The following is a 10702-nucleotide window of genomic DNA, read 5'->3' on the forward strand; positions in this document are numbered from 1 at the left end:
CTGAGACATAGAGGGGGTGAGACAGGTACTGAGACAGGGAGGGGGTGAGACAGGTACTGAGAAAGGGAGGGGGTGAGACAGGTACTGAGAAAGGGAGGGGGGGAGACGGGTACTGAGACAGAGAGGGGGGTGAGACCGGTACTGAGAAAGGGAGGGGGTGAGACAGGTACTGAGAAAGGGAGGGGGTGAGACAGGTACTGAGAAAGGGAGGGGGTGAGACAGGTATTGAGAAAGGGAGGGGGTGAGACAGGTACTGAGACAGGGAGGGGGTGAGACGGGTACTGAGAAAGGGAGGGGGTGAGACGGGTACTGAGAAAGGGAGGGGGTGAGACAGGTACTGAGAAAGGGAGGGGGTGAGACAGGTATTGAGAAAGGGAGGGGGTGAGACAGGTACTGAGACAGGGAGGGGGGTGAGACAGGTACTGAGACAGGGAGGGGGTGAGACGGGTACTGAGAAAGGGAGGGGGGTGAGACAGGTACTGAGAAAGGGAGGGGGTGAGACGGGTACTGAGACAGGGAGGGGGTGAGACGGGTACTGAGACAGAGAGGGGGTGAGACGGGTACTGAGAAAGGGAGGGGGTGAGACGGGTACTGAGACAGGGAGGGGGTGAGACGGGTACTGAGAAAGGGAGGGGGTGAGACGGGTACTGAGACAGGGAGGGGGTGAGACGGGTACTGAGACAGGGAGGGGGTGAGACGGGTACTGAGAAAGGGAGGGGGTGAGACAGGTACTGAGAAAGGGAGGGGGTGAGACAGGTACTGAGACAGGGAGGGGGTGAGACGGGTACTGAGACAGGGAGGGGGTGAGACGGGTACTGAGAAAGGGAGGGGGTGAGACAGGTACTGAGAAAGGGAGGGGGTGAGACGGGTACTGAGACAGGGAGGGGGTGAGACGGGTACTGAGACAGAGAGGGGGTGAGACGGGTACTGAGAAAGGGAGGGGGTGAGACAGGTATTGAGAAAGGGAGGGGGTGAGACAGGTACTGAGAAAGGGAGGGGGTGAGACAGGTACTGAGAAAGGGAGGGGGTGAGACAGGTACTGAGAAAGGGAGGGGGTGAGACAGGTATTGAGAAAGGGAGGGGGTGAGACAGGTACTGAGAAAGGGAGGGGGTGAGACAGGTACTGAGACAGGGAGGGGGTGAGACGGGTACTGAGACAGGGAGGGGGTGAGACGGGTACTGAGACAGGGAGGGGGGTGAGACGGGTGCTGAGAAAGGGAGGGGGTGAGACAGGTACTGAGAAAGGGAGGGGGTGAGACAGGTACTGAGAAAGGGAGGGGGTGAGACAGGTACTGAGAAAGGGAGGGGGTGAGACAGGTACTGAGAAAGGGAGGGGGTGAGACAGGTACTGAGAAAGGGAGGGGGTGAGACAGGTACTGAGAAAGGGAGGGGGTGAGACAGGTACTGAGAAAGGGAGGGGGTGAGACAGGTACTGAGAAAGGGAGGGGGTGAGACAGGTATTGAGAAAGGGAGGGGGTGAGACAGGTACTGAGACAGGGAGGGGGTGAGACGGGTACTGAGACAGGGAGGGGGTGAGACAGGTGCTGAGAAAGGGAGGGGGTGAGACAGGTACTGAGAAAGGGAGGGGGTGAGACAGGTACTGAGAAAGGGAGGGGGTGAGACAGGTACTGAGAAAGGGAGGGGGTGAGACAGGTACTGAGAAAGGGAGGGGGTGAGACAGGTACTGAGAAAGGGAGGGGGTGAGACAGGTACTGAGAAAGGGAGGGGGTGAGACAGGTACTGAGACAGAGAGGGGGTGAGACGGGTACTGAGACAGAGAGGGGGTGAGACGGGTGCTGAGACAGAGAGGGGGTGAGACGGGTACTGAGACAGAGAGGGGGTGAGACGGGTACTGAGACAGAGAGGGGGTGAGACGGGTACTGAGAAAGGGAGGGGGTGAGACAGGTACTGAGAAAGGGAGGGGGTGAGACAGGTATTGAGAAAGGGAGGGGGTGAGACAGGTACTGAGACAGGGAGGGGGTGAGACGGGTACTGAGACAGGGAGGGGGTGAGACGGGTACTGAGACAGGGAGGGGGTGAGACAGGTACTGAGAAAGGGAGGGGGTGAGACAGGTACTGAGAAAGGGAGGGGGTGAGACAGGTACTGAGAAAGGGAGGGGGTGAGACAGGTACTGAGAAAGGGAGGGGGTGAGACAGGTACTGAGACAGAGAGGGGGTGAGACAGGTACTGAGACAGAGAGGGGGTGAGACGGGTACTGAGACAGAGAGGGGGTGAGACAGGTACTGAGACAGAGAGGGGGTGAGACGGGTGCTGAGACAGAGAGGGGGTGAGACGGGTACTGAGACAGAGAGGGGGTGAGACGGGTACTGAGACAGAGAGGGGGTGAGACAGGTACTGAGACAGAGAGGGGTGAGACAGGTGCTGTAGCCGGAGGACGAAGGTGAGACACTAACCCGTCTCTCTCTCTCAGCTGCAGACAGTCAGGACAGCAGCATTATGACGGACGCTGATGACACGCAGCTTCACACGGCAGAGAGCGACGACGTCCTCTAGCCCCGCCCCCTGTCTGAGCCCCGCCCCCTGTCCTGATTGGCCAGAGGAGTAATGTTGCTAGGTAACATTCTGACGGACTGATCTTCTCCTTCCTGTCTTCTGATTGGCTGAAACTGACTGCTGAAGCCCCGCCCCTCCTCATCACAGCTGTTTTTTATGTTCTTTTTATCGTCATTATGATATCAATAAAAACATGTAAACCCCGCCCCCTGGTGTCTGTCTGCTTCCTGCTGCTGCTGCCGCCGGCCAATCAGATGGCTCACCTGTCAAAAGGAAATTATACCCGAAAAACTGTCTGACAACAGGAGACAGGTGAGTCTCGGTGCAAAGTGATGTGTTCAGGGACCTGCAGCTCAGACTGTGTCCAGCAGGGAGCAGCAGAGGATCATCATCATCATATGTTTATTTTGTGAGCGCTTTTACAGGTGCTCAAAGTGGCTTTACAAAGATAGTGAAAAGAAAAGAACTTATACTTATACTTGCTTATACTTGCTTTTTTAATACCAGACCAGCAGCCAATGGGATGCTTTTAAATGTTCCCGTGATGCAGAGCTCGGTAAAGCTGCATCCTCCCACGATGCTCCTTCTATGGAATACGCTGCAAGTACAACTTTGCCTGGAGGCACTTCCTGCTGTCCATGCTTTAAAGGTCTGCTACCATCAGCCCTCCATGAGACATGTGGCTGGACCTGACGCCGGTGGGATCGTGCTTCTCTCCATGAGACATGTGGCTGGACCTGACGCCGGTGGGATCGTGCTTCTCTCCATGAGACATGTGGCTGGACCTGACGCCGGTGGGATCGTGCTTCTCTCCATGAGACATGTGGCTGGACCTGACGCCGGTGGGATCATGCTTCTCTCCATGAGACATGTGGCTGGACCTGACGCCGGTGGGATCATGCTTCTCTCCATGAGACATGTGGCTGGACCTGACGCCGGTGGGATCGTGCTTCTCTCCATGAGACATGTGGCTGGACCTGACGCCGGTGGGATCGTGCTTCTCTCCATGAGACATGTAGCTGGACCTGACGCCGATGGGATCGTGCTTCTCTCCATGAGACATGTGGCTGGACCTGACGCCGGTGGGATCGTGCTTCTCTCCATGAGACATGTGGCTGGACCTGACGCCGGTGGGATCATGCTTCTCTCCATGAGACATGTGGCTGGACCTGACGCCGGTGGGATCGTGCTTCTCTCCATGAGACATGTGGCTGGACCTGACGCCGGTGGGATCGTGCTTCTCTCCATGAGACATGTGGCTGGACCTGACGCCGGTGGGATCGTGCTTCTCTCCATGAGACATGTGGCTGGACCTGACGCCGGTGGGATCGTGCTTCTCTCCATGAGACATGTGGCTGGACCTGACGCCGGTGGGATCGTGCTTCTCTCCATGAGACATGTGGCTGGACCTGACGCCAGTGGGATCGTGCTTCTCTCCATGAGACATGTGGCTGGACCTGACGCCGGTGGGATCGTGCTTCTCTCCATGAGACATGTGGCTGGACCTGACGCCGGTGGGATCGTGCTTCTCTCCATGAGACATGTGGCTGGACCTGACGCCGGTGGGATCGTGCTTCTCTCCATGAGACATGTGGCTGGACCTGACGCCGGTGGGATCATGCTTCTCTCCATGAGACATGTGGCTGGACCTGACGCCGGTGGGATCGTGCTTCTCTCCATGAGACATGTGGCTGGACCTGACGCCGGTGGGATCGTGCTTCTCTCCATGAGACATGTGGCTGGACCTGACGCCAGTGGGATCGTGCTTCTCTCCATGAGACATGTGGCTGGACCTGACGCCGGTGGGATCGTGCTTCTCTCCATGAGACATGTGGCTGGACCTGACGCCAGTGGGATCGTGCTTCTCTCCATGAGACATGTGGCTGGACCTGACGCCGGTGGGATCGTGCTTCTCTCCATGAGACATGTGGCTGGACCTGACGCCGGTGGGATCATGCTTCTCTCCATGAGACATGTGGCTGGACCTGACGCCGGTGGGATCGTGCGTCTCTCCATGAGACATGTGGCTGGACCTGACGCCGGTGGGATCGTGCTTCTCTCCATGAGACATGTGGCTGGACCTGACGCCGGTGGGATCGTGCTTCTCTCCATGAGACATGTGGCTGGACCTGACGCCGGTGGGATCGTGCTTCTCTCCATGAGACATGTGGCTGGACCTGACGCCGGTGGGATCGTGCTTCTCTCCATGAGACATGTGGCTGGACCTGACGCCGGTGGGATCATGCTTCTCTCCATGAGACATGTGGCTGGACCTGACGCCGGTGGGATCGTGCTTCTCTCCATGAGACATGTGGTTGGACCTGACGCCAGTGGGATCGTGCTTCTCTCCATGAGACATGTGGCTGGACCTGACGCCGGTGGGATCGTGCTTCTCTCCATGAGACATGTGGCTGGACCTGACGCCGGTGAGGGAGGGAGTCCAGAGAGGATGAGAGAGGAGAGTTTCTGCAGCAGAGTTTGGAGGCAGGAGTTGGAACGAGTCAGAGGAAGGGAGGGCTGAGAGCACCGAGGAGGCGAAGGTAGAGGGGGAGAGGGAACGAGTCAGAGGAAGGGAGGGCTGAGAGCACCGAGGAGGCGAAGGTAGAGGGGGAGAGGGAACGAGTCAGAGGAAGGGAGGGCTGAGAGCACCGAGGAGGCGAAGGTAGAGGGGGAGAGGGAACGGAGGTTACGGCGGACAGGTGCAGGATGAGAAGAGATGAGTTTGTTATGTTTGGAGAGGGGTAGAGAGAATGAAATGAAGAAGTGATCGGAGGTGTGGAGCGGGTTTACAGAGAGGTTAGAAGTAGCGCAGGTCCTTGAGGATATGAGATCAAGGACACTGCCAGCTTTATGAGTCGGTGGGACGGAGACAGTGAGAAGGCAAAGGCGGTGAACAGAGATGTTAGTTCATCTATCTTCCCCGTCTGGAGGTTGAAGTCTCCGAGAAGTACAGCGGGAGGGCCAGTTTCAGGGATGTGTGAGAGGAGAGGATCTAAGTCCTCCAGGAAGTCCCCCAAGGCGCCTGGTGGACGGGAGGAGAGGATCTAAGTCCTCCAGGAAGTCCCCCAAGGCGCCTGGTGGACGGGAGGAGAGGGTCTAAGTCCTCCAGGAAGTCCCCCAAGGCGCCTGGTGGACGGAGGAGAGGGTCTAAGTCCTCCAGGAAGTCCCCCAAGGCGCCTGGTGGACGGAGGAGAGGGTCTAAGTCCTCCAGGAAGTCCCCCAAGGCGCCTGGTGGACGGAGGAGAGGGTCTAAGTCCTCCAGGAAGTCCCCCAAGGCGCCTGGTGGACGGAGGAGAGGATCTAAGTCCTCCAGGAAGTCCCCCAAGGCGCCTGGTGGACGGAGGAGAGGGTCTAAGTCCTCCAGGAAGTCCCCCAAGGCGCCTGGTGGACGGAGGAGAGGGTCTAAGTCCTCCAGGAAGTCCCCCAAGGCGCCTGGTGGACGGAGGAGAGGGTCTAAGTCCTCCAGGAAGTCCCCCAAGGCGCCTGGTGGACGGAGGAGAGGGTCTAAGTCCTCCAGGAAGTCCCCCAAGGCGCCTGGTGGACGGGAGAGAGGGTCTAAGTCCTCCAGGAAGTCCCCCAAGGCGCCTGGTGGACGGGAGAGAGGGTCTAAGTCCTCCAGGAAGTCCCCCAAGGCGCCTGGTGGACGGAGGAGAGGATCTAAGTCCTCCAGGAAGTCCCCCAAGGCGCCTGGTGGACGGAGGAGAGGGATCTAAGTCCTCCAGGAAGTCCCCCAAGGCGCCTGGTGGACGGAGGAGAGGGTCTAAGTCCTCCAGGAAGTCCCCCAAGGCGCCTGGTGGACGGAGGAGAGGGTCTAAGTCCTCCAGGAAGTCCCCCAAGGCGCCTGGTGGACGGTAGAGAACAACAAGGGGACATTGTATATGATGGGTTACCGTGACGACATGGAGTTCAAAGGTGGAAGGAGTGAAGTTAGGTAGCTCGAAGAGGGGACAGCTCCATGTGGGAGAGAGCAGGAGACCAGTGCCCCTCCTCTGCCAGTGGGTCTGGGTGTATGGAACTGAGGCTCCAGTGAAGCACACTGCCTCTACAGGACATCATGGTGTCTGAGCACAGAGACTTCCCAGGTCTCATGATAAAGACCAGTGACCTGGCATTTCCATGTCTTTTCTCATCTACACTATTCAGTATTTGTATCTCTATCATGACATAAAGACGAAACTCCTCCGCCGCCATCACTGCTAACTGATGAGCTGCTGCCAGCTGAACACTTACTGTCCTCTTCTTTGAAGTGTTCTCATGTCCATGGTGTCTGGGGAGAACACATATCAAACCAAGAGATCGTCAGCTTTGATTTTCGCTGTATTATCGATGTCCTGAACACTTGGTGTGTGCCTTAGCTCCGCCACCGGCATCGCTTCATACAACAGATCGAGCGGTCCAACTATACAACAGTCCTTGAACGTGCGGCGCTACGGGAGAATCGGCCTGGTGCAAGCAGCAGTGAAGACATGGAACGGGTTCCATTGATTTGGGCGTTCTCTCAATCAGCACGTGGAATGGATCTGATATGAAGCTCTGACTCAGCGCTCTGCAGGGAGAGGCGAGTGGAGAGGCCGATGCACGGACTTTCCACATGGTAGAAGTGGGGGGGTCTAAACTAATCATTTCAAAAAGTGGGGGGGGGGGGACTTGTCCCACCCTCATATAATGGCTGCGACGTCCATGTACTCAGTACTGATACTATGTCTCTCTCTCTGCCTGTCTCTCTGCCTGTCTCTCTGCCTGTCTGTCTGTCTGTCTCTCTGCCTGTCTGCCTGTCTGTCTGTCTGTCTGTCTCTCTGCCTGTCTGCCTGTCTGTCTGCCTGTCTCTCTGCCTGTCTCTCTGTCTGCCTGTCTGTCTGTCTCTCTGCCTGTCTCTCTGTCTGCCTGTCTGTCTGCCTGTCTCTCTCTCTGCCTGTCTGTCTGTCTCTCTGCCTGTCTCTCTGTCTGCCTGTCTCTCTGCCTGTCTCTCTGTCTGCCTGTCTCTCTGCCTGTCTGTCTGTCTGTCTCTCTGCCTGTCTCTCTGTCTGCCTGTCTCTCTGTCTGTCTCTCTGTCTGCCTGTCTGCCTGTCTGTCTCTCTGCCTGTCTCTCTGTCTGCCTGTCTCTCTGTCTGTCTCTCTGTCTGCCTGTCTCTCTGTCTGCCTGTCTGTCTCTCTGCCTGTCTCTCTGTCTGCCTGTCTCTCTGCCTGTCTCTCTGTCTGTCTCTCTGCCTGTCTGTCTCTCTGTCTGTCTCTCTGCCTGTCTGTCTCTCTGTCTGTCTCTCTGTCTGTCTCTCTGCCTGTCTCTCTGTCTGCCTGTCTCTCTGTCTGTCTCTCTGCCTGTATCTCTGTCTGTCTCTCTGCCTGTCTCTCTGTCTGTCTCTCTGCCTGTCTCTCTGTCTGTCTCTCTGTCTGTCTCTCTGCAGGCGGCTCTTCAGGAGTTGGAGGAGTTGAAGCAGATCGTTCCCAAAGAGTCTCTGGTTTACTTCCTTATAGGAAAGGTAACAACACCTGTCTGTCTGTCTGACTGCCTGTCTGTCTCTCAGGTGTATAAGAAGCTGGGGCAGACTCACCTGACTGCCTGTCTGTCTCTCAGGTGTATAAGAAGCTGGGACAGACTCACCTGGCTCTGATGAACTTCAGCTGGGCGATGGATTTGGATCCCAAAGGAGCCAACAACCAGATCAAAGAAGCCATCGATAAGAGATACCTGCCGGAGGACGAAGGTGAGACAGGGAGGGGGTGAGACAAGTACTGAGACATAGAGGGGGTGAGACAGGTACTGAGACAGGGAGGGGGTGAGACAGGTACTGAGACATAGAGGGGGTGAGACAGGTACTGAGACAGGGAGGGGGTGAGACAGGTACTGAGAAAGGGAGGGGGGGAGACGGGTACTGAGACAGGGAGGGGGGGGAGGGGGGTACTGAGACAGAGAGGGGGTGAGACCGGTACTGAGAAAGGGAGGGGGTGAGACAGGTACTGAGAAAGGGAGGGGGTGAGACAGGTACTGAGAAAGGGAGGGGGTGAGACAGGTATTGAGAAAGGGAGGGGGGTGAGACAGGTACTGAGACAGGGAGGGGGTGAGACGGGTACTGAGACAGAGAGGGGGTGAGACGGGTACTGAGACAGAGAGGGGGTGAGACGGGTACTGAGAAAGGGAGGGGGGTGAGACAGGTACTGAGAAAGGGAGGGGGTGAGACAGGTATTGAGAAAGGGAGGGGGTGAGACAGGTACTGAGACAGGGAGGGGGTGAGACAGGTACTGAGACAGGGAGGGGGTGAGACGGGTACTGAGAAAGGGAGGGGGTGAGACAGGTACTGAGAAAGGGAGGGGGTGAGACAGGTATTGAGAAAGGGAGGGGGTGAGACAGGTACTGAGACAGGGAGGGGGTGAGACGGGTACTGAGACAGGGAGGGGGTGAGACAGGTGCTGAGAAAGGGAGGGGGTGAGACAGGTACTGAGAAAGGGAGGGGGTGAGACAGGTACTGAGAAAGGGAGGGGGTGAGACAGGTATTGAGAAAGGGAGGGGGTGAGACAGGTACTGAGACAGGGAGGGGGTGAGACGGGTACTGAGACAGGGAGGGGGTGAGACAGGTGCTGAGAAAGGGAGGGGGTGAGACAGGTACTGAGAAAGGGAGGGGGTGAGACAGGTACTGAGACAGGGAGGGGGTGAGACGGGTACTGAGACAGGGAGGGGGTGAGACAGGTACTGAGACAGGGAGGGGGTGAGACGGGTACTGAGACAGAGAGGGGGTGAGACAGGTACTGAGAAAGGGAGGGGGTGAGACAGGTACTGAGAAAGGGAGGGGGTGAGACAGGTATTGAGAAAGGGAGGGGGTGAGACAGGTACTGAGACAGGGAGGGGGTGAGACGGGTACTGAGACAGGGAGGGGGTGAGACAGGTGCTGAGAAAGGGAGGGGGTGAGACAGGTACTGAGAAAGGGAGGGGGTGAGACAGGTACTGAGAAAGGGAGGGGGGTGAGACAGGTACTGAGAAAGGGAGGGGGTGAGACAGGTACTGAGAAAGGGAGGGGGTGAGACAGGTACTGAGACAGAGAGGGGGTGAGACAGGTACTGAGACAGAGAGGGGGTGAGACGGGTACTGAGACAGAGAGGGGGTGAGACAGGTACTGAGACAGAGAGGGGGTGAGACGGGTGCTGAGACAGAGAGGGGGTGAGACGGGTACTGAGACAGAGAGGGGGTGAGACGGGTACTGAGACAGAGAGGGGGTGAGACAGGTACTGAGACAGAGAGGGGGTGAGACAGGTGCTGTAGCCGGAGGACGAAGGTGAGACACTAACCCGTCTCTCTCTCTCAGCTGCAGACAGTCAGGACAGCAGCATTATGACGGACGCTGATGACACGCAGCTTCACACGGCAGAGAGCGACGACGTCCTCTAGCCCCGCCCCCTGTCTGAGCCCCGCCCCCTGTCCTGATTGGCCAGAGGAGTAATGTTGCTAGGTAACATTCTGACGGACTGATCTTCTCCTTCCTGTCTTCTGATTGGCTGAAACTGACTGCTGAAGCCCCGCCCCTCCTCATCACAGCTGTTTTTTATGTTCTTTTTATCGTCATTATGATATCAATAAAAACATGTAAACCCCGCCCCCTGGTGTCTGTCTGCTTCCTGCTGCTGCTGCCGCCGGCCAATCAGATGGCTCACCTGTCAAAAGGAAATTATACCCGAAAAACTGTCTGACAACAGGAGACAGGTGAGTCTCGGTGCAAAGTGATGTGTTCAGGGACCTGCAGCTCAGACTGTGTCCAGCAGGGAGCAGCAGAGGATCATCATCATCATATGTTTATTTTGTGAGCGCTTTTACAGGTGCTCAAAGTGGCTTTACAAAGATAGTGAAAAGAAAAGAACTTATACTTATACTTGCTTATACTTGCTTTTTTAATACCAGACCAGCAGCCAATGGGATGCTTTTAAATGTTCCCGTGATGCAGAGCTCGGTAAAGCTGCATCCTCCCACGATGCTCCTTCTATGGAATACGCTGCAAGTACAACTTTGCCTGGAGGCACTTCCTGCTGTCCATGCTTTAAAGGTCTGCTACCATCAGCCCTCCATGAGACATGTGGCTGGACCTGACGCCGGTGGGATCGTGCTTCTCTCCATGAGACATGTGGCTGGACCTGACGCCGGTGGGATCGTGCTTCTCTCCATGAGACATGTGGCTGGACCTGACGCCGGTGGGATCATGCTTC

At 57.0% G+C, this 10702-nt stretch overlaps 1 protein-coding gene and 1 long non-coding RNA gene across 2 annotated transcripts; both read left to right on the forward strand.

Annotated features, from left to right (window-relative positions):
* The first annotated feature begins 4920 nt into the window (after window positions 1–4920).
* On the forward strand, window positions 4921–6370 carry LOC139433178 (basic salivary proline-rich protein 2-like). Its single transcript, XM_071202080.1, has 2 exons — window positions 4921–4941; window positions 5573–6370. The coding sequence occupies exons 1-2, from the start codon at window positions 4921–4923 to the stop codon at window positions 6368–6370; spliced, it is 819 nt and encodes a 272-aa protein (XP_071058181.1).
* A 980-nt stretch (window positions 6371–7350) lies between these two features.
* LOC117440690 (uncharacterized) lies at window positions 7351–10098 on the forward strand. Its single transcript, XR_011642737.1, has 3 exons — window positions 7351–7992; window positions 8088–8217; window positions 9811–10098. It is a non-coding gene; the product is annotated as an uncharacterized lncRNA (long non-coding RNA).
* Window positions 10099–10702: the final 604 nt, after the last annotated feature.

This window comes from Pseudochaenichthys georgianus, unplaced genomic scaffold (assembly GCF_902827115.2).
Source record: "Pseudochaenichthys georgianus unplaced genomic scaffold, fPseGeo1.2 scaffold_1134_arrow_ctg1, whole genome shotgun sequence".
NCBI classification, from domain to species: Eukaryota; Metazoa; Chordata; class Actinopteri; order Perciformes; family Channichthyidae; genus Pseudochaenichthys; species Pseudochaenichthys georgianus.